The sequence below is a fragment of the Pleuronectes platessa genome, chromosome 17 (genome assembly GCF_947347685.1).
Source record: "Pleuronectes platessa chromosome 17, fPlePla1.1, whole genome shotgun sequence".
Classification (NCBI taxonomy): Eukaryota; Metazoa; Chordata; class Actinopteri; order Pleuronectiformes; family Pleuronectidae; genus Pleuronectes; species Pleuronectes platessa.
In genome coordinates this window covers 16,383,112-16,410,890 of record NC_070642.1, presented here as the reverse complement: position 1 = coordinate 16,410,890, position 27,779 = coordinate 16,383,112, and the positions used below count along the sequence as shown (strand labels likewise).

Sequence of the window (27,779 nt, the reverse complement as noted above, 5' to 3'; positions counted from 1 at the left end):
CACGTCTGCTCTTCCTCCTCCTCCTCTTCTGACAGAAGATGAGCTTAAAGTCAAAACACTTAGCGATGGAGCCCTGAGCGTTTAATTGGGTAGAATCACGTGGCTGTCACGTGACCCAGCTGTCTGGGCCCTGGTTCAGCGGCAGCAGCGACAGTCTGCGGGCAGAGGAAGCAGCGGCATCACAAACACCACCACCTCCACCAGCAGCGGCAACAGCAACAGCAGCACACGACCGAGGTAAGCGCTCCACCGGCCGTTCATGCTTCTCCCGCTGACGACACGACTCCCCCCGTTGTCCTCCACACCACCCTCGTATAGTTATCGTTATTACATGTGTGTTACCGCCAAGAACCACCGGGATAAACAGTATTGCTAACGGGCTAGCCGTCGCCTGGCTAGCGAATGAAGCGCCAGCGGCGGTCGGACGGAGCCAGCCTCTCCGCCGATGTGTGTTCAGGCTCAGCTAGCGTTAGCTGCTGGGTTAGCCGGATAGCTACACCCCTGACTGCTGCTGCTCTTTGTGGAGGAGACAACACAGGCAGCCGACGGTAGCTACCTCCCCCTCCTCCTCCCAGTAGCAGCTCAGGTTGTTTTGACATCACTGCGTTTAAGTAGATTAATCAAACGTGGATGTATTAATCCCGCAGCGGACATGTTTTGGTCTGTGGAGACCCACGGAGCTCTGGATCCAGGGTCTAGCTAGCTGCGGCTAGCTCGCGGGGATGTCGGTTTCGGGCATCGTCTCACGGGCTTCAGCCGTATTTGGTTGTCATGTAGCATCACTTAACGGTGACGTGACACCAGACGGGAATATTTTCGTGTTTTTGTTTCGACTGCTTACTTGAATGTATGTGGATGTGAAACCGTGTATTACAGTGATTTAATCCAAATGGCATTGATATTTTCATCAATCGTTTCTCATTGTATTAGTCAGAGCCTGCTGCTCCGTCTCTGTCTTGTCCTCATTTGATTTCTCGCCACTGCCACTGTCTGGATTTAATTTCCCTCCCTACCTTTTTTTTATCACGTTGTTTGTTTGTTGTTGTTGTTTACAGCTCCTCTGTTTCCCACTTTAGCCCCTAAGGCCCCTTTTGTTCCATCCGGCATCTTAATGAAACTAGAGCTGAAATGATGCATGGTCCTTTTTAAATAATTCATCACTTAGTTAAATATCCTTTCGCCGAGCAGGCTAATCCTCGAGGTAAAGTGGTTGCTCAGGGAGATATAAGTAATGGTAAGTGAGGGCGTTTTAAGCAAACGCATTAGTATTTCAATTAATGGCTTTAGGCGGCAGGTGAGTGCGTTCAGCCCCTTTTCATAATAAGACTCAGCCATTTGTATATACTACACATTTCTTTATTTGAGAGCGGCCATTTATGTGTAATAACGACAGCCTTTGTTTTATTTTTTACAGCAGTCCTCCATGGGATCCCCGGGGCGGGTTAAAAAGATGCCATGACGTTACCAGGGGTTGACAGCTGATGGAGAGGAGACCCTGCTCCTCCTCTCTCTCACACTCAGCCTGGATCGTATGAGGAGGATGTGGAGCCGAGAAATGACACCCTGAACTGGACTGACACTTCACTCACGTCAAACTGGAAGCGCTGGGTTGTGTTGAATGGATTGCGAGAGTTTACAAGCTTTTTTGTGGATGTTTGTTTTTGATCAGCTGACACTAGTCTGGAACTTACCACAGAGGATTTCTAAATATTTATTGCGATTCCCCCATCTGTTGCCTTGTTACTGAGACGTCATCAGAGAGGCAGCTTACTGATCAAACACATCACAATGACTTGAATGAGTGCCTTTTGTTGTGTATGCATCCCATCTGGGTACATGTCCCTAATTCAACAACCTCATTTGTGCTTTTACTGATCACCCTCAATCTGTACTGCAAATCAAGGAGACAGCAGAGGGAAAGCGCCAGTACTATGCACCGTTGCCGTTGTCTCGCATCCGACACCGAACCAGTAACCTCAGCGGAGGAGAGGAGCTCATAACGGTACCGACCCTCCCTCAAAGAACCTCCTGACCTCCCGCCTGGTACTGTTTTCATCCACTGGGGTGTAGAGAGCTGCAGGGATGTTCGCCGCCGTGGAGCATGGTCCTGTCCTCTGCAGCGATTCCAACATCCTTTGCCTGTCCTGGAAGGGCCGGGTGCCCAAGAGTGAGAAGGAGAAGCCGGTGTGCAGGAAGCGGTACTACGAGGAGGGCTGGCTGGCTACTGGGAATGGCCGAGGAGTCGTTGGGGTCACGTTCACGTCCAGCCACTGTCGACGGGACCGGCCCACTCCACAGAGAGTGAACTTTAACCTCAGAGGACACAACAGCGAGGTAAGAAGAGTTAAATGAGAAAATGTGTTCAGGATCATTGAAAAGAACAGACAATTCTGAGAGAAATTATTGTGAAAGTTAGTGTGGCATTCTGAGGATCTTTATTTTATTGTAGATATACCTTACCAACTAGTACCTGCCCATTTCAGTGGTAGTCATACATTTTTCTACAGGAATATCCTCTCGATCATGTGCCAAAATTGTTAAGCAGTATTTTATTAAGCAACCATCATAATTTAGACAGGAATCTTTACCTCAAAAACTCCTCAATAACACAATACAGCGTTTGTACTTAGTCTTCCTGCTCATCTGACCCTATTCAAATTAAAATCTTCATTATAAACCACAGCAAAACATCAGATTCCTTCATTTAGCTTAATGCTGTTAGGTTATTGATCCCATTGATCCTCTTAGAACATGCTTCTCAAACCCTCTCCCCCCTTTACACCAGGAATGCAAGTCACTGCAAATGATAATTATTTTCCTGTCGGTACTCGGGTGTTCAAGAAATGGATTTGAAGTGTAACATTTCCTTATCCAAGCTTGTCGATTGCAGTGTCAGGTGCAGAACAATGTCCTTGAAGCTGTTAAGCTTGACAGATTTAGGGCAGGTTTTTGTCAGTGGGTGTCTTGAGTTTTTAGTTTTTCTACCTCTGGCAAATTTACTGATTTGATTAGACTAGACTTGACTAACTCGTGGTTGACACCTTGCACTAGTTCTCCCTGCTGTTCCTCAGTCAAAGTACCTCAGTGCTTCACTCCCTGGGATCTTATCTCTTACCATGGTTAAACTCTCCCGAGCTTCCCAACACCGGTGCACTGGAGACCGTTTCAGTTGTTTTTCGAAAGGTCAGCGGAGTAATGTCCGGGTCTGTTGCTCACCACGTGTTTGAATATTCCCGTCGGTGTAGAGCAGGGCTGGAACAAGTGGAAACTGCACACAGGTTGCTTTATTTCTTTCAGTGAGCATAACTCTTCGTCAGATGGAGCAAGGTGCTGAGTCAGCATTCCATACGGCAGCTGAGGGGGAGAGTGGATGAATCCCTACAGAGAGTGACTGAAGCAGAAATGTCATTTAACGCTGCCCACTTGAATCTGGTCCAAGTACTGAAATTTCCCTTTTGTTCTCGTGTATGCACTGCAGAGGAGCTTTAAACCTGCACAACTCTAATTTACACACCTTTTTACATGTATATTTGACATCAGCCCCCTATTCACAATGACTTATACCTTTTTATGGTATTGTGTATTAAAATTACTAATCTCACTGTTAGAGAAGCTGCATGATAACAGAGTTTGCTGTTGGGTTTTCTAATTGCATCCCTGTTGATGCAGTTGCAACAGATTTCCTACCAGTGATTCAAACGTAACTTTATAACCACACATGCCTTTTTATATAAGATGTCATATTTTACATCTTCACTATTTGGCTGCCATTCATCTGTGAGACCATCACAATTTAAACAGCTCACAATGTTTTATTGACCCAAATGTTTTTGACTCTCTTCCCTTCATCTGGTGGAGATATATGCAACTTGTTTTAATTCTAATGGACTTAATGGATGATCACCCTGCAGCACCTCCATTTTTGTGTGATTTCGCAAAGATAGAAATTCTACCACCGAGTTGCATTTAATAAACACATACAACTTTAGATTTTAACTATCAAGATGGTTTTCATATTTGATGCTCAAACTGGGAGTAAAATGCATTTCCCCATTGCCGTCTGCCCATATGTAGTAACGTCCTCTCCACTTCCATTTCTAAATTGGATTTAAAGCAATAAATGAATGCCTTTTTGAAATATGATTTCTATCACTTCTCCACCCAATGCATAATTTGGGATTTCTGAAAGAAGTGGAAATCACATCGCCCACTGAATTCTGTCAAATTTATGATAGATCTGTGCTTTCACTCACTCACATCCCTTTCCATCACAGTTATGATGAGGGCAGGAGAAAAAGCAGTTTGCTGTTTACAGTCCAACACCAAGGAAAAGGACTCTTAAAGAATTTGGTATATAGTATCCTGCCAAGTTATAAAATGTGCTTTAGAACAGTGAACCCCGGCCTCTTCTGTCTGTCTTGTTTGTTATTTGCTTTGTTGTTTCTCAGTCTGTTTGACTTGCCTGGAGGAAGGGATCTGTTCTTCCTGTTGTCTGACACATTTTCACTTTACTACCATGGAGGCCACGATCTCATTTCTAGTAATATTGGTCCTTTTTGCGGCCAAAAGGAATATGAGGAGCAGAGTCTAGGTCCAGTGGTTGAAGAGGTGTCGGTGTGAACAGTCTCTCAGTGCAAATGAATGTGTCAAAATGTAGTCGTTTTTTGTGTTCTTGTCTGGATGGAGATATCTTGTAAAACGATTTTGGTAACTTGTATCAAATCGGATCCATGCAGAAAGCTCAGTTCATCTTACTGGGCTCTTTCATTCTTCAGGCAAAAACTCGTCTCATTAGTCTTTTGTGTAGTTTTTTTGAAAGAACTATCATTACATTTAGACAACCTTCCCTTGTATTTTAAAGCTGCATACTCCGCAGAAAAGGCAGTCACTTCCTCTCACCGTCCCGTCCTTTGAATGACAGTGCCGTCATTGACCACTTGTCGTTGCTTGTGACGAGTGTCCTTTCATGTAAATTGGCTCAAGTCATTTTATGAATTAGCACATGCACAAGAAATGCAACATGAATTCATCTCTTAGGTGTCTGCTCCTGCCAAGATCAATACACCTGCCAGCATCCTTGAGTTGGAGCATTATTCCTGTGATGGATAGACCCGAGTGTCCTGTGATCATGGCTAATGTAAGCGTCTGAAGGGATGTATTTTTTGGACACGGACCATTACAGGCAATGCATTAAGGTAAAGGTTAGATCTTAAGCTGTCGGATATCTGTTAAGAACAGGGTGGATGTGTAGAGGTCTGTATTCTTGTCAAGTGTGGCTCTGCCCCTGCCAGGATAAAGGGGTTTGATTTACAAGGGCACTTGGATAAAAGAGTCTTATGTTGTTGGTGAAGCTCAGCTGTTGTCTAGCCATATCATCTCTTCTGAAAGCTCTCACGGTCTCCTTCAGCTAATTAAAAGGTTTCTCAAGGCCTATGATGCATTTCCGAGAAAGGTTTGTCCTCCTGTGTCTAATTCTTCTTCGGTGAGTGTGACAGGTAATTACAAGGTATCCACTTCAAAGAGACTAATGTATACATGTATTGGTGCGCTGCTCTTTCTGACTCAGTCTCATGTGTCATACTAGTCTATGCTTTTTGTATTTTCATGTAGCTCGGTTTCCTAGAAAAAAATGTCAAGCCTACATTTCACTTTCACGTCAGTTTTCTATTCTGAGAAAGGCATAAAGAAAAATCCTATATCAGTCCCTTTGTGCAGATCCGCCCAATTGGTTCTTTCTTGGCCCATGTGCCATCCTTTCACCAAGTCTAGCAGAAATCTGTATTTTGGTGTAATCCAGCTGACGACAAACAAACCAACCATCCAACAAAGTCGTTAACGGTGAAAATATAACGTCCTTGGTGCAGGTAATTGGACTGAAATGTTGGTCTTAACCAGAGCTTCAGTAAACTGTTCTCTTCAATGCTCATGAATGTATAGATGTTTTTTTTTATAGTTTTGCTTGGTGTTTGAAATGTCAAATAACTAGCTGAGTTGCTGCTAATTCAGACTAAAAATAAATCAGCCTGATAAGCAAAACTGTTCTGAAACTATTCTTATGATGTTATTTAAACAGAGCAGCTAACCTTCAGCAGCCGACATGTCATTTGCATCACACATAAATCCAACTGAAAATAGATGAAAGGGAGTGTTCTGTCTTTTTCTATTACTGTACTTCTGATGCTCCAGAGTAGTCCCTCTGGGATGTACATCATAATACATCAACACCTCTTTTGACAATCAAGTACTTTCCCCCCACAGTACATTGTGTTGAGATGCTGAACAGAGTGAGCAGCTAGTCACTAGGTGTCCTTTCATTCTCCTGAGAGCTGAACATCCGAGACAAGCCTAACAATGACCGTCATCATGTTGACAATGAAATGTTGGTCGCCACATAGGGTTAGGGAAAATTGTCTGTCAGTATCCTGTCGTTAGCTGTGCAATGTCGAGAGGTAGAATCATCTTAGGGAAGTAGTTTTCTTTTTCCAGTGAAAATATTAACCACTGCGGGTTCCTTCTATTGCAGATCCGAGCATTTGCTCATTTCCTAATCGATGTAATGCAGCTCTTGTTTTAAAGTAAAAATCACAACATATTGGTGTATACTTTGAATAATATCACATAATTGAAAGGGAACCAAAAAATATTATGTTATATAACTGCTCCTTTGCATGTCACAGTTTTGTCTGCACATTTTCAGCAACATAAATACATTACATCCAAACCCTTTATAGTGATCAATGTAAAGTTTTGACTTCTGACCTGTTTACATAGATCTACACTTTGCCACCATTCCCATGAGTCTGATAAGTGCAGTCCCACCTGCTTGTATTTCCCCTCAGAGACCAGATCCAGGCTCTTTGCTCAGGCACAGGTGTCTATTAGGCCCTAATCCAACAGAGACCGCTGACCCCAGGACACTGGCTCGTGTTTACCACCTCACCGTGTAGGTTGAACTCCCAGTGAAGACTTTGTGGCCTACATGCTGAACCCAGCACTGATTTGTTTTGATCAGATGCCCCTTCCCCAAATAATAGCTCAGTCATGGTCAATACCAATTCATTTTGCATATAAATAGAGAATAGAAGAAAAACTACAACGTACTAACAAAGCATATCTGGGGTTTTTATTCTTCAGAAACTTTTGTTGTGTAATTTGGTGTCGCTTATATTGCAAAATGTCAAGTGACACCCAGGTCTTAACAAAAGACGTCCAGAGTTGAAGTATGTTTTTTCTTTCTTTCCCATAAAGAAGTCTTGTTTTTCGACTTCATGAGGTCTTTGGAAACTTCAACAAGAGCTGCTGAGATAAATAAATGGGTTAGAGTGAATCTATTTTTCTAGCCCAACATGATGTTTTCCTCTGCCTCATCTTTTACTTGATGTTTTCATGCATTAAAAGTTGTGTCCTTGCGAAGCCTCATAAATAAATCAGTTTACATCTCTGTTAAAGGGCCTGTGCAAGAACCAGCACTTATCTGGGACTTGCACCGCTTTTTAAAAATGGGCAGGGAGGAGAAGAAGGATACTGAGGGACTTCAACAAATGCATCTGTTCAGATTCAGTGGGGAACATAGTAATACATTGCAACCCAAGCAGAAAGTAGTTTCCTGAAACAAGCTGAGGAAAGTTTGAGTAAAGTGGGGATTTGAATGGTTTGTGCTGCATTTCTACATCAGTTTTTCTCACCTCCACATCCGTCACCACCTGTGTTCAGACACTTATCTGTGATTCCTCGTCTTGTTGCACTGTTTAATTACTTCCTCTCTCTGCACCCTCCTCTATCTATCAAAATGCATCCTCCCTTGAGCTGGCCACTAACCTTGTCTTTGCTCTTACACATCTCCTTCTTGTTGACTACCTTCCTCTCCTCTCTCCTTATCTGACCTATTGACCTTTGAAGCCCTGCTCAGGATTGAAGAGTACATTAACCCTCCGATGCATTAAAATGGTCTAACCAAATATGCTTAGTGGAAATGGCTTTAGTGTGCTAATCCATCCTTGGAGAGGTCATGTTGCGTAACACTCGAACTCGGGCTGCTTCCTCAGATCCAGGTGTATTCATCTGATCGCAAGATATTTGCTAAGAGGGACAGTGTGGCCTGTACAGTGGTTTCTCTTTGCTGTGAGCAGCATTTGTAGTCAGTGATTAGACGGACATATCTGCATACATGTTTTTAGGGTTTTGCTTTTTCAGATACAAACTCCTCATTTCATTCAGACGAGAAGCTAAAAACCTTGGTCTTTTTTTTTTACTGTGTATCTCACTTAATATTCACTGTTATGTTCCAGAGAGGTGCAGTATTTATTTAACTAAATTTGTGTGGCACAGCCCGGAGAAAGAGAAAAAATGTTTGGTACAAAGAGCCGATTCAGTATCACAAACATCCTCAGGGTATTATTGAAAGTGACTGAAGTCTCTGCATGCTGATGTTTAAAACGCACACCGTGTGGCCATGTACAGGGGAACTGAGTAAAGTCTGAGACATCAACGCAATGGACCACTTCAGAGTTCTATGCCGCTAAAGAAAAACAAAAAGATTTTCTTTTCTTTTTACATTTGATCTATTTTATAATTTTTACACTGAATCTGGTGTAAAACCAGTTGCACTGTAGAAAGATCATATCACCAAATTTACCACATACATAAAATAATGAATTGCTAAATAATCAAAATCCTATTTAATTAAAGTTTTATCACACGCTTCCTCTACTCATAAACATGAAGATTATACCTCCCCTGAAGGTCCCGTCCCATTGCCCTTTCTGTCACGCTGTAAATCACTGTGTCCCACTTTGCCCCTTCTGGCCTCGTTGCTTTTGTATCAGCACAGCACAGCATTTTTCATTAATTGAGTTTATCATCTGATTTAATAGCACGCTAGACCTAGTTTCAGGGGAAGTATAAGGGATTGTGCAGGGAAAGCAGGGAATCTCCTTCCCACTCTTGTTCTGTGGTTTTTATTTTCAGTCAGGTCATAAGAAAGGAAATCCCAGCAGCTTCAGACATTAAGAAGTTTGCTTTTCCTGCGTTCCTGTACTACTAGTCGAGCCTGTTCATTCGTAACATTGCAAAAAGAAAGGTCTCCCATGCAAAGGACCAGTGTTGCCATGGACCCATGAGCTCACGACCGCACCACGGTGACACTGCACTGTCACCGTGTCCTCTCACTTTTGCTGACTCCAATGCAACCCAGAGCTGTCCCTTGATTTGATTTAGTCCTCTCTGTTAAGTTGCTGGGGTCAGCTCAGCTCCCAGTCTCCAAGTCTCAGCAAGGGTCCGGAGCTGCAGTGACAACAGCATGGCACCGCAGGGGTGAAGATGGTGCCAACTTGCCGAGCACGAGTTGTCAATGGCCGTGTGCGGGCCAAAGAGCAGAATTAAAGGGATTGCAAACATGGACTAGCTCCCTTTCTAATGAGGTATTGGTAGTGAAAGGAGATGAGACAGGCATTTAATTTTTTCGGTCTTTAACATAGCAAGATAGCCTTCTTTGTAATCTTTTCACCAATTTTCAAATGCAATAATTTATGGATCTAAATGAAAAAAATCTGACAGAGACTGATACAATATCTTAGCGTGTGTAATTTGGTACAGCTTGATTAAATTTAATCTGAATGCATTCTTATGAGTGCTAATCTGTGTATGAGAAGGGGGGGTTCTAATCACCAAATGTTTTTATCATGCACATGAGAATTACTGAAATCTGCATGTGTCTGTTCTGCCTGTGAGCTCTCTGGGCGCTCGTTGTCCTGTGGCTCCTCACTCTTATCCCGTCAGTCTCCATGTGACGTCTGATCTCCCAGATCGCTGCATCACTGTTAGGTGCTCAGCTGTCCCCCTTGCGGGATGCCTGACTGGGTCACACTAATCTCCACACTGAGCTAAATATATACACACACATAAACACACTAACACATGCTCTATTATAACCACCTTCATAGGGATGCAGATAAGTGTGTTCACATGCATCGTGTGTAAACCCCTTGCTAATTTCTTATTTTTTTGCTTTTGACTGAATGATGGATGGCAGGTGGTTTTTAATGATCCATGAACATGGTCACCTCAGTCAGAATGACAGAAACCTTAAGAGACCCACACCAGGTCAGATCTCATTGTGTCCTGCAGGTTGCTAGCTGAGACACACCTACGGAGCACCAGTAGCTTTTTATACCACAGCTCACTGGGCCCCTTGTCTCTTTTAAAAACAGTTGTTAATTGACACAGATTTGTTAATGCAGCCTGAAAACAATCAGGAGCATTGGTGTTAACATTTTGCACAGTATTACTCTGGAGAAATGATTGTTTACTTTGGAGGAAAATATAATTTTCACCTGTTGCTCTGGACCACGGATCATTAAGACTGTTTGATTGTTGCAGGGTATGACGAGGAGATGCTTTTAGAAAGAGCAAGACATTTTGCATATCCAACTCTCGGCCACTGATCTGTTGGATTTGCACTCGTAGAGCGTAAACCACGCTAAAACCTGCCCTGTGTTGTGTGACCTAACGTGTACAACCCACGTGCTTCACTCAGTGAGAACAGAGCTGCTCCCTGCTTAGGATTATTCCTCTGGGAATAGGCTGAGTCACGCTACAGAAGACTGGACGGATAGAGACACGGGGACAATGAGGGTGGGGGGGAAAACATGGAGTTTGAAATGGTGGTGCGACACTGACAAAGAAAGAGGTTATGAACAGTTTGATCTCTATTGTTCTCTGCCAGTGATCAACACTGACCTCCTCTGCAAATCCCCCCTCAAGGCAACGGAGATCCTTGTCTCTATTTACTTAACTCAGAGCAAATACAGACACTCATGCATGTGGGAGTCACTGCTGTATGTGGTTGTACACAATGTTGTATTCTCTGTTGAGACAGTTATTTACCAGGTCACTCTGTGCCCTCCCTTCACTTGCTGCTTCTCTCCTTTCTTTGTATTTCTTACTATCACTTTCTCTTTTAAAGTCACATCTTCACCTCTTCATATTTTTTACTTTCTCCATAGTCCTTTTTTCAACAAATTAAACACTTTTCAATAAAGTGAGAATTAATAACATCCGCCATCACTGTCGAGCTATAATCAGGAGGAACAGTCAGGAATCTGTGGCACAGGGACAGGAAACGGAATAGTTGAATCTCATCGTCTTTAATATTCAGGATATTAGCAGCTCCTCTGCGACTCCTTCAAAATGAGGTTAACCCACTTTGTGATGTATTTCCGTCTGGTTTGATACTAATTTTATCTCACTGGGAGCTTGGATTTTACTTTCTGCATTTTTGTCTTTCAGCTGACGTTCTCATTTAGAGCCACGAGTACAGGGCCTGTTCCAAAGCGTGTCTCATTAATAGTTGAATATTTTATTAAAATATCTAAGTCTTATTATGTCCATGTCATTAATTAATTAATTAATATTAATTATGGATCTTTTTTGAGAGATGCCTTGTCAGGAAATGGGCCATGATTTCCTTCTGTTATATATGCATACACATGCATTAGGTTAATCTTCATAAAACGAATGGGGTTTATAGTTCAACAGGTAAACAATAAACTATGCATGCTATCATTAATGTTGCTGCCGAGTTGTAAGAGTATATTCTAACCCTCAAATTCTGTTTCTCCAAATTATATGAATCGAGTTTTTTAATGTTGGTAAGAAAGAAAATGCGTCACAGGGCGGCCATTGCTAAATTCTTTACCATCCTCCAAACTACGCAATCTGAAATATAGTTTACATATCTCTCAGAAAATGCTTGTTTCACTAGCGGACAGAGGCAGAAACATTAGCTCCCTATGACGATGCATGCTAGTCTCCAAGTCTTTGCCTCTAACTCCCCCTTTTGATTTATTTTCTTTGTGTCTCTCAGGTGGTGTTGGTGCGGTGGAATGAGCCCTTCCAGAAACTGGCCACCTGTGATACAGATGGAGGGATCTTTGTTTGGATCCAGTATGAGGGACGCTGGTCTGTGGAGCTGGTCAATGACCGTGGAGCTCAGGTATGAGACGTCATTTAAAAAAAAGAGATATAATAAATCCTCAACAATTAAAATGCATTTTTAGTCATTTGTAATGTTTTAACAGAAATTAGAGCATTCAAAGAAATGGAAGTGTAATGGGTTGAAGAGTCAATAGCATAAGACAGAAATGCAATGGGAGCTAATACACAGCAGCAACAATTAATAAACAGAATAATTGTGATCTACAGTAAGTCAGTGAATATGATTGAATGTAACTCGCGTTCATCGACAGGGAAAGTTAAGATAACACTTTATTCTTCCCACATCACCAGCATTATTCGGCTGATGGAGGCATTTACGTCGAATAATTCTCTTGACGATTAAAAAATAACTTCAAGGAAAAGTGTGATGCGTAGGCTTCATCGATCAATCACTGTCGCGCTCTGAGCTGAGTCTGACACACCCTGACAGCTTCTCGTCCTTTGTGATCAATTTATCTGGTAGATGACAGTCTTAACAACTGCCTCACTCTTTAAATATGTCGTATAAATTGGGTACTCCGTTCCTCTCCCCGCAGAGAAGTTTTTATGTCATACTAGTAAAATATATATATATATATGAAAAGTGTTTACTGTGGGAGAGAGGAGCTCCCTCTGCTGCGGAATTTGGGATTTTGAGCCATGCAGACCATATACATTCACAAAAAAACATATACAACCAACTAGAGTACAGGGAAATACTGAAAAAGGCACAAGAGGTCTCGTTTAAAATCCGAATAAGCATCAGAGCGTGTTGATTCTGCACATAACAGGGATATAAATAAATGGTTATTTTCAATAAACCTGGTAATCGTTCAATCGCAGCATTTCAATCTCACCTGACGTGTCTTGTCTGCTGCAGGTGAGTGACTTCTCCTGGTCCCATGATGGAACCCAGGCTCTCATCTCCTACAGGGATGGATTTGTCCTGGTGGGATCAGTCAGCGGCCAGAGACACTGGTCCTCCGAGATCAACCTGGAAAGCCAGATAACCTGTGGTATCTGGACCCCTGACGACCAGCAGGTAACACACACATTCCCTCTGAATTTTGATGGTATGACGTGTATGAAGTTGTCAGTTTTGATTTTCCACTTTTAGTACGTAGACTAGAGATACGCCCTGGGGGAGATTGGCTGTGAGCAACAGGAAACATTCTCTTTCTTGAATCTGTTGTGTTTTCGTTGGGCTATGTTTTTGTTTTCATGCTGTTACATTGTCAGGTTGGACATCATCAGGCTTTGAGTCTGTACACGCACATCTGTCTATTCATCACCTTCATCCTATTTATATCCATTTCTCTGACTTTTTTTCCTTGTAATATGCACACTCTGTTTTTGTGATCTTTATCTGTTATTGTCTTTCCTTTTTCAAAGCGCACCTCTTCTTCCATTACTGCTTACCTGTCTTTGTGTCCTAGTTAATTTTGTCTTCTTCTCCTTAATAACCCTTTTACCATTTCGGTCCCAGGTGTTGTTTGGTACAGCAGACGGACAGGTGATAGTGATGGACTGCCATGGGCGCATGCTGGCCCACATACTGCTGCATGAGTCGGATGGCATCGTCGGCATGTCCTGGAACTACCCCAGTTTTCTGGTGGAGGACAGCAGCGAGAGCGACACAGACTCCGACGACTACTCCCCACCACAAGGTTCGTCCACTCAGAGTTTGATTTGAATCCTGAATTCTTAATTGCACATGTTCGGTCGACTCAAGTGAACAATCACCCGGTTAACCTGGAAAAGAAAATGCGTTGTCTTAAAATAAGATAAAATAAGCAACTCTTTTAAATGTCAATAAAACAACGGAGGAATATAAATTAAGTCACCTGTAGAAATATCAGTTTTAAACTCTCTGGACTGTTTTTTTATTTTTTCAACAAAATAACCAGCCTCAGCACCTCCCAGTTGCTGAAGCTGAACTGATGCTGGTCTGTCATTGTCCCCCTGTGCCCCCCCTCCCTTTGAGGGAGCCAAGCGGTAAAGCTGAAAAAGTGCTTGCCTTAGCTAGAACACTGATAATGTTCTAACTCACTAATTAATTCAGTCAATAGTAATTGATTGGACTTGATTAAGCTTGATAGAAATGATCTCTCAAGTCAACATCCTGACTGAGACACCAGCTTTCCCCCCTGCTAGATCTCTCTGTCATGATATATGATTATGACCTGTCATTGCTGAAAAACACAGCACAACACACTGAATGTACAGCAGTATCATATATATGAGTTGATGCAAAACCCATTGCGTTTTGATGAGGACTAAATGTAGTCACTGTTATTGGACGATGAAGGTGAGAGTCGAACAGAGTCGGATACTTTACCAGTGTTAGTATTTGGGTCATTGCCGGACGATGTGAAAGGACACTCAAGGATTTTTTGTTTTAATGCGAAACACATGGGCTGTTGTGTGAAGGTGTATTATTTACAGCAGTTTAACTGGGAATGGCAGTTGTGTGGAGCAGTGAAATGTGCTGAGTGTGTTTATAGTGCAGTTTTGTATTCCTGTGAATGGGACACACTTAAAATGAATTACAACTGCCAGGATATGGACCTGTCTCCCATAACGGCCCTCGACTACACCGACAATAAACGCACACAGCCCTCCGTGCATCCAGGCTGGTTTTATGGCCCACTCCGGAGATGAATATTGATCACCTAATCCTCTGTAGGTTACCAGTGTGATGCCTCATTTATGGCTGCAACTTACAATTCTTTTCACGTCCAATAATTTTCTCGATTACTCGTCTCGTTTATAGAAACAATATAAATAAACGTCACCGTTTTTTTAAAACCCACAGTGATGTCAGCAAAATGCTTGTTTTGTTCAAACACTTATCAGAATTATATTTCCGTTGATTCATTAAATTATATTCTGTATTTTCTACATGTTACTTACACTCAACGATTTTAGATGTATAATGTCAAATCCCCAGGATCTAAATTACATTTTTATTTTATTTTAGCTCTAGTCCCTGAATGGACATTTATCAACATCCACTATCAGCACCACATAACCTCAGTGTGCAAACCTGTGAGTCAGTACAGCTGCCTGTCATCTCACTCTGCCACACTGAGATGTTTGTGTTGTTCTCTCCTTAGTGCACAACCATAGGCCACTGCTGACAGTCAGCTTCACCTCTGGGGACATCAACCTGATGAACAACTACGATGACCTCTCTCCCACCCTCATCCACACCAGACTAAAAGGTGAGTGGGTCTCTTTCTTTATCATTTATACTGTTTCATATAACGCATAGTGTCGTTGCAGCTATCTTTTGTTACTCTCAAAGAAAAAGCCTCGAGGAATGATGAGCTTTCTTTCTTTCCTTTAAATTACTTGCATATGTCGATGTTCATAACGCTTCTTTCTTGTGCTGTAGATGTTGTGGTCCAGTGGTGCTCACAGGGAGACCTCCTGGCAGTGGCAGGGATGGAGAGGACAGTCCTCTCCCCTGACCCTTCCTGTCCTCCCCCCACCAGGAACGCCATTGTCAAGTTTTTCAATGTTCAGGGTGAACACATCTACACACTGGAAACACCAGCACAGGTGATCATATTCAGCATTTTATGAATTTTATTACAATAAAGATTACAAATTATTTGAGGATATTTTGGCTTTGACCATAATCTGTTCAGCACAAGCATGCACATCCCCTCATCTATTTGTAAATTTCATTGAAGACTGCTCGCCTCAGAATCTGGAAGATTCGCTCTTGCAAAGTTCAGCAAAGTATTTTATCACAGTTGTTACAGTCAAAAACCACAAGACACTTTTAATGTTTGACATTAACCTTATGAAAGGACGTGGTGCCTTCTGTAATGTATCTGCTGTATTCTCCTGCAGCGTCCGATCACAACGCTTTGCTGGGGTCACCGGGACTCCCGTCTGTTCTTGGCGTGTGGCCCAGCGCTTTATGTTGTGCGAGTGGAACACCGCGTAGCCAGCCTGCAGCTCCTCTGCCAGCAGAGCATAGCCACAGCAGTGAAAGAGGAAAAAGATGTTGCCAAGCTCACCATGCCTTCCCGCCTCTGCTCCTACGTCACTGCCGCTTTCATTCCCACCATCAAGGTAACACAAGGCAGGAGGGTGTGAGGGACATTAAAACCATAACAATAAATGTGAAGGGCTCCCAGGAATGATCTCTATGCATACCAGTGTTGTTATAGATGTCACCTTCTTAGACGTCATATGACTTTGGTGAAAATCTTCTATAAAATAAACACCATGCAAATTGACAGCAGAAGAAAAAACTGTGGTAATGGCAACCTTTTTAAACTACACTTTCTCTTCCAGCCCCCCATCCCAGATCCCAACAACATGCGAGATTTTGTGAGCTATCCAACGTCTGGGAACGAGCGTCTGCACTGTACGATGAAACGTACAGAGGACAACCCAGAGGTGGGGGGGCCCTGCTACACTCTGTACCTGGAGTACCTCGGAGGTCTAGTGCCGATCCTCAAGGGCAGACGAATAAGCAAACTGCGGCCGGAGTTTGTCATTATGGATCCCAAGACTGATGGGAAAACGGGTAAAACTGAGCTTCCTTCATGTTGTTTACCTGATAGAACATAATAAACAAACAGTCCATTATTTCCCAATTGACATGTTTGCTGAGTGTATATTCCAAGCAGTAAAACATGGGACATTTAAGACAGCTGTTAAATGTAAATACAGCATGTACTTAAATAAAAAACTATGCTAATGTTAACTATTATATTATGGACTATTAAAAGTGGTTGAAATTTTCGTAAAAGTAAAATTTATCAGATTTCGAGTCACACGTAGTCGTTGTTTGATTAGTAGCAGCAGCTCTGCTCTCAATCCCCAACATTTTTTGCATTCTGGAAAATTTTAAATGCTAAATGTCTTCCCCTCAGACACATTTGTCTGCTCCATTACTTTTCCGGTTATTTGAGTTTCTTGGGTTGGCGCTTAGTGAGTTAGTATGTTCTAGTTACAATGGGCAGATTGGGCCTGTGTTAATTAAAGGCTGCTTAATGGAGGCTCTGATGGCCCCTGGGTTCCTCATTAATCAAAGCGCGCTCTCTGCTTGCAGTGATAAATGAAGCCAACCATGAAATGGTTCCAGCCCATTCACACTTCAATGTTCATCAAATAAATTAGCTCAGCCTAAACCACAGCAGCACTGGTTCACTGACTCTGTATGAATAAGGAAACCGAGAAGAGACTGATTTGATCTAAATATGTAGAAATGGTGCAAAACAACTTCAGGACCATCATGTTTTGATTCAAAGTAGTAGATTCCTGCACAGCTAACTTTATTGTAATAATTGTAAAAAACTGTTGTTGTATGGAGATTTAGTCCTTTCCAGAGTTGTAGATAAGACACCAATAATAATAAAGTAATTGTTCTTTTCATCCATCATCTTGTTTTCTCTCCCCAGATGAGATATACGGAAACAGTCTGATATCTGCCATGATCGACAGCTGTAACTGCTCGGACTCCAGTGACATCGAGCTGAGCGATGACTGGGTTGGCAAAAAATCTCCAAAGATATCCAGAGGCAGCAAATCCCCCAAACTGCCCAGGTAACCAGACCCTGCAACATGTCGTCTTTAGCTTATAGTTCCTTTTTTAATGGGTTTCTGATCCATTAGCAGGCAACAGTCCACGGAAGACAGTCTGCACATTTCTAAAAGACTGGGATCAAGGGAGTTTTTTGTGTGTGTTTCAGTTATTTTTGTTTGAATCAAGAAACATTTTGAAAACACTTATTTTCCCATATGAACTTGAGTTACTTAAATTTTAGTTTTTTTTCCGTCATTTCTCTTAGGTCATCCTACAACAAATGAAAACATAATAATGTGAAATAAGTTTGTTTGTAATTTACCTTTGTCTTATACAATATGGTACTAGAATTTAATCCTTTTATAGAATTAGTTTTGCATAGTATATAAGAAATGTCTGAGCCCTTAACCCTCTTATATTAACCCTTTACATCCACAGTGAATTTAAATGGCTTTTTCTACTTAGATTTTCGTGTCACTGCATGCCTAAACTGTCTTTTTTTATTTGCTACCTTCTCTGTAGAGACTTAGTTTGTCCCTTTACCAACAGGATCAACATTGATCCCAGAAAATCGCCCAAACTATCTCGTGCTACACAGGAGATCTCCCGGTCGCCACGGTTACCCATACGGAAGCCCTCAATTGGTTCGCCCAGTCTAACGAGGAGGGAATTCCCTCTAGATGACATCACTCAGGTAAAAGTTGATTTTTCAGCAGAATGAATTTGCCTATTAACTGCATCAATCTCACATGTCAGTGCTGCCCCCTATGGATCAGTCATGTCACTTGTTTGTCCAGGGTTGGGGTAATATTGCTTAATATTAAACTCATGTATTTACGTAATATGATTCTCTTTTGGTCATTGCAGCAAAATTACCTTGCTCAGGTCACATCCAATATTTGGGGAACAAAGTTCAAGATAGTGGGACTAGCCGCATTCTTGCCGACCAATCTGGGTGCAGGTAACCAATCAACACCTGTGTCTTTGTCAAGTTAAAGTTCATGACTAATTGGTTTTAAATCCCCTTTATTTAATTTGCTAACTTAACCCTGTTCCTTGCCCCTCAGTTATCTACAAGACGAGCCTCCTCCATCTGCAGCCCAGACAGATGACCATATACCTGCCAGAGGTGCGTAAGATCTCCATGGACTACATAAATCTTCCTGTCTTCAGTGCCAACGTCTTCAGTGAGGATGAAGATGACCTTCCTGTCACAGGCCCTGCTGGTAGCACTGTGGACAACCCTGCCTGCACTGTTAACATCCCCATCGCCCCCATTCATAGTCCTGCACAGGCCATGTCTCCTGCTCAAAGCATTGGTCTTGTCCAGTCGCTCCTAGCCAATCAAAATGTTCAGTTGGATATCCTCACTAATCCCACCGCAACCACTGCTGGTGCAGCTGCCGGGGGCTCAGACAAAAGTCAGGACACCATCCTGACAGCCCAGTACACAGTTCCCACCAGGTATTCTAATCCTGGGCAGGTAATCTTTGGAGGGTTGGAAATGAGTCGCCTAATGGTGGGACCTCCGCATTCTCATCATTCATCGCAACAACAACCAAATCACCATCAGCAGCAGCACCAACATCAACTGCAACACCAACAACAACAAATTCAACAGCATCACCAACAACAGCTTCAGCAGCAACAGCAACTCCAACAACAGCAGCAGCAGATGCTCCAGCACCAACAGTTACAACAGCACATTCAGCAGCAGCTTCAACACATGCAGCAGCAGCAGCAGCAACAGCATCAACAGCAGCTGCAGCAGCACATACAGCAGCAACAGCAGCTCCAACAGCAACAACAACAAATCCAGCAGCAACAGCAACTACAACAGCAACAACAACAGATTCAGCAGCAACTGCAGCAGCAGCAACAAATGCACCATCAACAGCAATCACAGCAGCATCATCAGTTGCAACAACAGCAGCAGCAATCACAGCAGCAGCAATCACAGCAGCAGCAATCACAGCAGCAGCATCAGATGCAACAGCAACAGCAGCAGCACCACCATCAACTTCAGCATCAGCTTCAGATTCAAATCCCTGTTCCCTCCATGTCATCAGGACAGCCTTCAGGTGCAGCTGTGCACCAGCTCCAGTCGGGGGCGCTGCAGATCCAGATTCCTCATCCACCTGCTGATTTAGTGGTTGAGAGAGCAGTGGGGAGTGAACACGAGCACCTACTGAAAATCAAAACCACTCGTTCAACTCCACAGCTGGCTGAGGGGGATACAGTGGTGTTCAGTGCCCCGCTGGAGCTCAGCAAGATGAACCCCCCGCCCCCCTACCCAGGGACGGTGGCTGCTGCTGTGGCCGCTGCAGCGGCTGCTGCCTCAGCATCAGCCTCCGCCACAGCCTCCAATTCCGGAACAGTAGGGGGGACCAGTGGGACTCCTCCTCCTGGTGACATTGGTCTGAAGAAGGGAGAGTTTACACTTTATCCTTCAGGTCAGCAACAAGCACAGTACCCCACACCACTGGGATATGAAAGGATAACAACATTTGACAGCAGTGGGAATGTGGAGGAAGTATGTCGTCCTAGAACGCGCCTTGTCTGCAATCAGAATGTGTTCACACTCCAGGGACCTGGCAGCTCTGCCACTCTCAGGGTCACCTCTTCATCATCCTCTTCTTCAGCTGAGAAGAAGATCCAGCTGCCCTATACCTCTGCCACTCTCAACAGACTTACTGCACCTCGCTATTCCATACCCAGCGGTGATCCGCCCCCATACCCTGACACAGCCAATCAAAACAGTGCTGTTGGAAGGAACCCTGGACAGAGGCTTGACAGCAGTCTCATCCACGCCACTCTCAGGAGGAACAGCCGAGAGGCTGCTCTCAAAGTTTCCCAGATGCTGGAACCACCTAGACCACTGCCTCCTAAGGCCAAAAATAGTGCACTAGCTGCCTCATTCCAGCAGAGGGTTCCAACAGCCTTATATACCTGTAGTCAGTGTAGCAGTGGATCCAGTGTTGGAGGTACTGCTCCAGGAAGCACTAATGGAATAGCTGGAGGGACTATTATCAGACAAGATTTCCCTCCCAGGAATGGGGCCCCACACAGCACAGTTATCGTTCATTCCAACAGCACTACTACTCTGGCCTCCCAGTCTTCTTACAACCTACTGAGCGCTCTTGAAGGATCTGGGAGTTCAGGAGGAGGAAGCAACAGAGACAGGGCCGATTATGTTAATTCAGCTTTTACTGAGGATGAAACACTGAATCAGACTCTGAGGCATCTGGCATTAGGAGGAAGTGATGCATCAGGGTTGGTTGTCAAACGCCCACCTCCCTATCAGTGGGACCCAGCTGCCACAGAGGAGGTGTGGGTTCCTCAGGAACGGACAGCAACATTGAACCCCACTGGACCCCCCGGACCCCACAAACCACCCCCACTTATTCTAACCCCAGCTCAGCACTTGGATGTGTCCAGGCTGCCTTTTTTACTTTCACCAAAGTCACCCACCAGCCCCAGTGCTGCCTCATTTCAAGCTGCAGCAGCAGCTGCAGGATACCAAGTCTCTCTCCAGTACCCTCCAACAACTGCCTATTCTGGTGCCCAGCTTCAGGCCATCCCAGGGTCTCCACGCCCCTGCTCCTCCCCAAAGGAGATGGTGGCCCCAGTACCATTCTCACAGCAGGAAGCAACCCTTGTCTTACCGCCAGGTTATGCAGCAAATCTGGCCAGCCTGGCTTGCTGCCCCCTCCCACCCATGTATCCAGGAGGAAGCGCTTGCTCCGGGCTTCCCATTCCTCCCATTTCTCTTCACACTCCTTGGGGTACCTATAACTCCTGCCCCCCTATGTCCAGTCCTGCAGTACCGCTCCCACCGAAAGCCTCCCACATGACAGTAGACAAAAATGTTCTCTCTCCTCCTCCACCTCCTCCGCCCCCCCCCTCCACCACCACCAGCAGAACTGCAGAGCCATGGAGGACTGCAAGAGGCCATGGCTGAGGCTGGGGAAGGTTTTCAGGAAGTGTTGTCTTTGACTGAGAGCCCTGTGCCACAGCGGTCGGAGAAGTTCAGCAAGAAGAACCGAAAGCGGGGAGATGGTCGGGCTGACGAAGCCAACGTGCCACCACTAGCTGAAGGGAGCAAGCCGAAGAAGGAGGGCAGAGCTCTGGGTGACTTTAACTCGCTCATCTCCAGTCCGCGGCTGGGAGGGAGGGACAAGAAGAAGCTGAAGGGACAGAAGGAGCAGCAGTTGAAGGCTAAGAAGTTGAGCAAAGCCACTGCCAATAGCGAATTCCAAGACAGTTCAGAAAGTGAGCCGGAGCTGTTCATCAGCGGGGATGAGCTGCTCAATCAGTGCCAGAGCAGTAAGAAGGGATGGAAGAGTAAGAGGAACATGCGGGCTGCCAGTGAACTGGATGAGATCAAGTGTCGAAAGGCCAACGAGAAGGAGGACAGAGGGCTGGGCAGCCAGGGGTTTGTGTACGTCATGGCCAACAAGCAGCCACTGTGGAATGAGGCCACGCAGGTCTACCAGCTGGACTTTGGTGGACGCGTAACTCAGGAGTCTGCCAAGAACTTTCAAATAGAACTTGAGGGCAGACAGGTAAGAGATAGCCGAAAAACACCACTCGCTGCATGTTCTTCTCCTACTTATACAGTAGCACCTTCCTGTAGTCTGTCCTAACCCAGTTTTTGTTTATACAGGTGATGCAGTTCGGCAGGATTGATGGCAACGCCTACATCCTGGACTTCCAGTACCCCTTCTCTGCTGTACAGGCCTTTGCTGTGGCTTTAGCCAACGTCACTCAACGCCTCAAATGAAAAGTGCTATCCATACTCACCCCGAGATTTATGTTGGATCTAAATGCAATCTTTTGAATGGGGCACAGTTGTTTCATTTGAGTAATCTTTTTTTGATATCGGAGAGAAGAGTAAAATCCGCCCTGGTCATAGAAAGAGATACAATCATGCTGCACTACACAATGCTGCCAATAGAGTTGGTGCAATAAGCATTGGCTGCATCTGCTAAGGATGCCCTCAGATTTCTCTCCATTTGGGAGTCGGTGGCACCTTCGCAATGCATGTAGGGCCAAAGAGTTGAGCTTTGGTAATCATCATGCAAATAAATGCTGCTTTAGCTAGAAGAAGCTTAAAGACATGAGAACTGATGGGGTGACTCAGAGAGGAAGTGTTGAGGTGCAGTTTTCAGACGAGGCAGCAGTAATACTTGAAAACCACTCTGGATATCAAAGATGGGTTGTTGTTGTTTTTTTTATCCCAGAGCGCACAGGTACTACTGGGCACTGAAATCCATTGCTGTACAAAAACGTCAGTGAAACAGTTACCACTTTATTATATTGCTTTTTGCTTTTAGGATGTAATTAAATGACTAAATGTGGTGGAGGGCGGGAGGGACTTTTTTAGTTTTTGCTCTCAGCCATTCCTTCTGCTCAGTCTGTCTAGGCTGGAATTGAGGCTTAGATATATGCATCATTTAGGAGCACTACTAGGAGTTTCCCAACTTTGAAAAGTGTGTCAAAGGTCAAGGAGTGAATATGTCCGAGATGAGCTGCAGTCTTTTCCACATGGACTTTGAAGGACGAAGAAATGTTACTCTGTTCCATGGATTAATTTATACGTGCATTTTGTTCCTATCTATTCAGATATAAATTTAAACGTTATCATGATTGTTTGTGATATACAATCCTCATACCCTGTCGTCATGGATTTAAATTGACCTGCTTTATTTGGGAGACTGGTTACTGAATTTGAATATTGCTGCGTAGTCTGGAGTATTGAGGTGGAAGCGGTGTGAAGAATAGCTTTGACTGACATCCTGTACTTACTGAAATATCTACATATACATTGTGACACAGGCACAGATGGAACAACTTAACCTCTGGGATGAAGTGATTTGTCACCTGCTGTCACTTCTGTGAAGTGAGTGTGTAGTTTGGGGGGGGGGGGGGTGGGACTGACCCTGCTCTTAGAGATCACACTAAACATGTAAGCAAGGTACAGGAAATATTTTTGTATATTTCACCTATGCCATTTCATACTCTTTACAGAAGTCATGTAAATACATATTGGTCATGTGTAAATGTCGTAGAGACGATGGTGACTTTGAAAGATGTCTGTTCAACGCCTGTCTCCATTGTGTTTTAAGTGTAACTTCAGGTGTGGAGCGGAGCTGTGTAGTGCTGTTTAAACTCCACAGCCTCGACCACAAACATGTTGTGAAGCTGAAATCATTGTCACTGAATCTTTGAAGTCAGAACTCCAATGAAGGATGAAGCTATTGAAATCTGTTCATTTAGTAAGCTGACACTGAAATCTGAAAAGCTGGTTTATTTTTATTTTTATTTCAGGCAGTGAAGCTTGTGTTCGTGTTAAACTAAGGACGGAGCAGGGCCGGTTTATAGGAACCTGTGCAAGAGTAGGCACATTTGCAAATATCTGCTATAAGCTTTATTTGTTTGAGACGGTACCCAAAATCACAAAAAATGCTAGGCTTGATTATGTGAGGTCAATGTGATTGGTGTCACCTCAAATATTTGTGCCAAAAATACGCATTTGCTGAATATTTAGAGTTGGAAAAAAAATGGGCCAAGAGGCAAGTGTAACTTCCTGTTATAAAAGAAAGCTGTCACTTTCGACCAGCTCTGCTTTGGTCTCTGAATTTATGAGATTATTACATACTTAAGTGTGATCTGTCCATATCACATTGAGATGCATGTCTGTAAGAGGAGAGTTGGAAGGATGGAAATTGGAAAAGGAATCTCAACTGATCCTAGAAAAATAAAATAAAAAAATATTTTAAAAAACCTGAGCATGGCATAAAAAAAAAATAACCACCTTTTTATGTTAGTTGTGCAATATTTTGTTTGGGAAAAGAAAATCAATCCTTTGTCATCACTTTTGACCACAGTTTGATACCCTTCTTTTGTTCAGCATCTCAATTGCTGGTCTGTACATTTTATTTATGAGATTATTTCTTAAAGGAGATATAGTATCTATACATACTGTATATTGTGGAGTTTTCCGAACATTTCTTTGCGTTGATAAAAGTTTGTTGAAGCCCACGTTGTGAGGTTGGAATGCCGATTGGGGGGGGGGGGGGGTCAGGAAGGGGCAGATTCTCTGTGTTTTGTGAAGTTTGCGTTGGATTGAAAACGATGTGAATGAGTAAGTGCCCAGTTTAGTGTAGCTGGTAGACTAGTCTTGTAGAGTGTAACTGTCAAGTCAAGGTGTGTCTGTATTCAACTGTGCAGTCTACCAATCCCATCAGTGTTAAATCTATCTTCAGAGGTGTGTGGTCATGGCTTCTTTCCCGTACACTCACCATTCACACGAGTTCACAAGTGTAAGCCACTGAGTTCATGTTCAGAATTGCCTAAGGATTCACTTTAAACTGATTTTATGAGATGACCTGTTGTAGATATAATAGGATTTGGCTTTTCTTTAGAAAAGATAATGTGCTTTGTATTTGTAGGTGTAGACTTAACTGACAAAAACCCCACAAAAAATCTGAGTCTGATTTGGTGACTGAATGTTTATAGTGAATGGATAGTAAGGCATGCCATGTAAATTATTTTATAATTGTATATGTCACGCATCTTTTGAATAAAACGTCATTGTTTCCGGAAAAAAAACAAAACAATTTATTGTTGTCTCATTAGCATATTCAGTACTGTTGCTGAATTCAGAGGTGGCATTGTTCAAAGCTAACCAGGTATTGAGTGAAGGTTTTTATTTATGAATATATTTACTATTATGGGTTTTAATAAGTTATCGACTTTGTTCTGTGAAAGGTGCTACCAATGATGAACTAAATAAACCCACTAACCCTTTTCACTTGTCATAGCAGGAAAAGCACAACTTCTCATTTCCATCTAAGTGTCTGTAATTCATGACAATGAGATAACTTGCACAACACCAGGGCCCTAAAACTGACACAGCGAAATGCACTGCAGCATTATAAAAGACATTTTTCCATTTGTGTCAAAATGCCACATTCATACATTAAAATGAGCTGCTCGTGGTTATGCATAGAAAATACTGTCAATGACATCATAGCAAGAACAGTTTAATACGAACCCAATGTGAGGTGGGTTGGTTTAGTGTCTTGGGAGCAGTTCATCCAAAAAACTGCACAATTGAACCAATGAGTAGAAGAACAGAGAGAAAGACTTTCTCTAAGTATTAGTTGGATTTTTTGGGATCAAATCAACATATTGATATATGTAAATATCAGAAACTTCCTAGTATATATGACCCATTGGTGTAAGATAATATTTTAACATGGACGATAAAGGGATTTATGGTTTACTAGCATGTTATATTGCGAAACACTTTAGTCATTCGATTTTTCTTTAACATATACAATTCTATATAGACTTGTAGATAGACATCTACCCTTAGGATAAACATGTCAGACAATCTCGAGAAATGTGGCATTTTTGTTGTTATTACCTTATTTTTAAAGACCTGAGTGTAACAAAAGAAATACCAGAGATTAGATAGATATAAATAGCGCTATATACTTTCACCCATTCACACACTGCATCTATGTTCCGCATTTAAGGGGCAGTTTGGGGTTCAGTACCTTAAAGATACTTCCGCATGCAGAATGGGAAAGACTGGGATCGAACTGCTGTCCTTCCGCTCTGAGCCACAGCCGCCCATGGTCAACGTGTACTGGACTGGACTTTGATGTAACAGGTCTACAACGTACTGGACTGGACTTTGATGTAACAGGTTGAGTATAACTGACAGGTGGCTGTACACAGGAAATACTTCATATACTCAACCCATGTGGTAAATGGTGTATATATGGTGCCTACTATAATATGGGGTTGGACCTTAAGGGGTGATTAAAAATCAGTTTGTGTTACATTTCCCATGGCGGAGCAGACAGGTCTACTTCCTGGGTGTTGCAGGGAGACAGGTCCCGCACTGATGTGTGTCTCTGTCCGTGGTGCTGAAGTCTGAACACGTGACCCCGCCCACCCATCTCCCACGTGTTCCCTCCCCCTTCTTTTATCATTGTGGGTTTTTTTTCCTCTCTTTCATTGAAGCGACACAAACAAAACAGCTCGATCTGCATTTTCAATTTAACCGATGTGACAATACGGACACATCCCCGCGCTGTTCTCTGGTGAAAAAAAATAAAAAGAAAGAGGCCGAGGCTTGTTTTTTTTTTCCTCCATCGCCATTTTCAGCCGCCAGTCGGCTCGACGTGACACCATGGACGCCGATTTCTCGTCCGGGCTGGAGAACCCTCTGTGCGGCGAGCTGAAGCTGTTCTGCAGGAAGATCCAGGAGGCCTACACCGAGCTGAAGGAGGAGCTGACTCCCTACAGAGATGACCGTTTTTACAGGTGGGCCCACCGACACGGAGCCGGAGCCATGATCCTCCTCCTCCTCCTCCTGCTGCTGCTGCTGTTAGATATTCCTCATGTCATTTGTCCCTGTTGTGTTATGATGGCAGATGCAAAAACAAAGCTCCGTCACTGAGCTGTATGAGGAATGATATGCCAAAGAAAAAAGCTCTATGTTTTATTGGCTTTACGTCAGAGACTAAACTGAAGCGTCCAAGATAAATAGCACGAAAAACATGAGCGGAAAAAGCAGGTAAGGCAATCCTATTGAACATGTATATATCAGGCTGTCATTATATAGTACAACATTTAGTTTTATTTTATTATATGGCACAATTTCAAAGGAAGCCAAGGCCTTGAAATCCAAAGCAACAAGTGTTTTGTGGACAAACCTTCACACAAATGTCTGTGTGTGAAATGTACAACACGTTCCCTGGTTTGAAATGCAGATGTTTGTCTCTCACGCTGTTAAAGAGGAGCTGATATCTGGTGGTGGGTTCAATGGGAATTAGAGATTGTCGACGTTGTTATGCGATGGAGTCCTGCTACGCATGCGCACAACTTCTCCTGGTACAAAGGATGCGCTGCCCAATGTCTATCCAGAGAGACACACAGACTGTCATGGAGGGACTGAGGGGCCGGGGGGCTGCTGGAGGGCTTCACGTGTACATTATTGACAGAAACATAAAGAGATGTGAAACAATTTAAAAAATGTCCACAAAAAAAAAACAAATATCAAGATAAACAACTACAAACAACACAAAATAATTAACCACAAAGACATACAAGAACTACAGTGACAAAAACGACTTGACAGAAACATTCTATATGCATCTTGATTTATCTTCACACATCTTTATTCACATTTAAAAATATGTATATATCTTTGTATACATATACTGCTTTACATATATTT

The 27,779-nt window shown here is 43.2% G+C and overlaps 1 protein-coding gene across 1 annotated transcript; it reads left to right on the top strand.

Annotated features, from left to right (window-relative positions):
- Positions 1-133: 133 nt before the first annotated feature.
- On the top strand, positions 134-25,160 carry tulp4a (TUB like protein 4a). The gene is given in 15 exon segments (XM_053445177.1): positions 134-237; positions 1,415-2,334; positions 11,864-11,992; positions 12,854-13,015; positions 13,460-13,640; positions 15,090-15,197; positions 15,371-15,537; positions 15,835-16,059; positions 16,285-16,519; positions 17,397-17,541; positions 18,071-18,215; positions 18,389-18,482; positions 18,589-21,418; positions 21,420-22,086; positions 22,188-25,160. Coding segments are annotated over 14 exon segments (5,457 nt in total). The 5' UTR covers positions 134-237; positions 1,415-2,082; the 3' UTR covers positions 22,305-25,160.
- Positions 25,161-27,779: the final 2,619 nt, after the last annotated feature.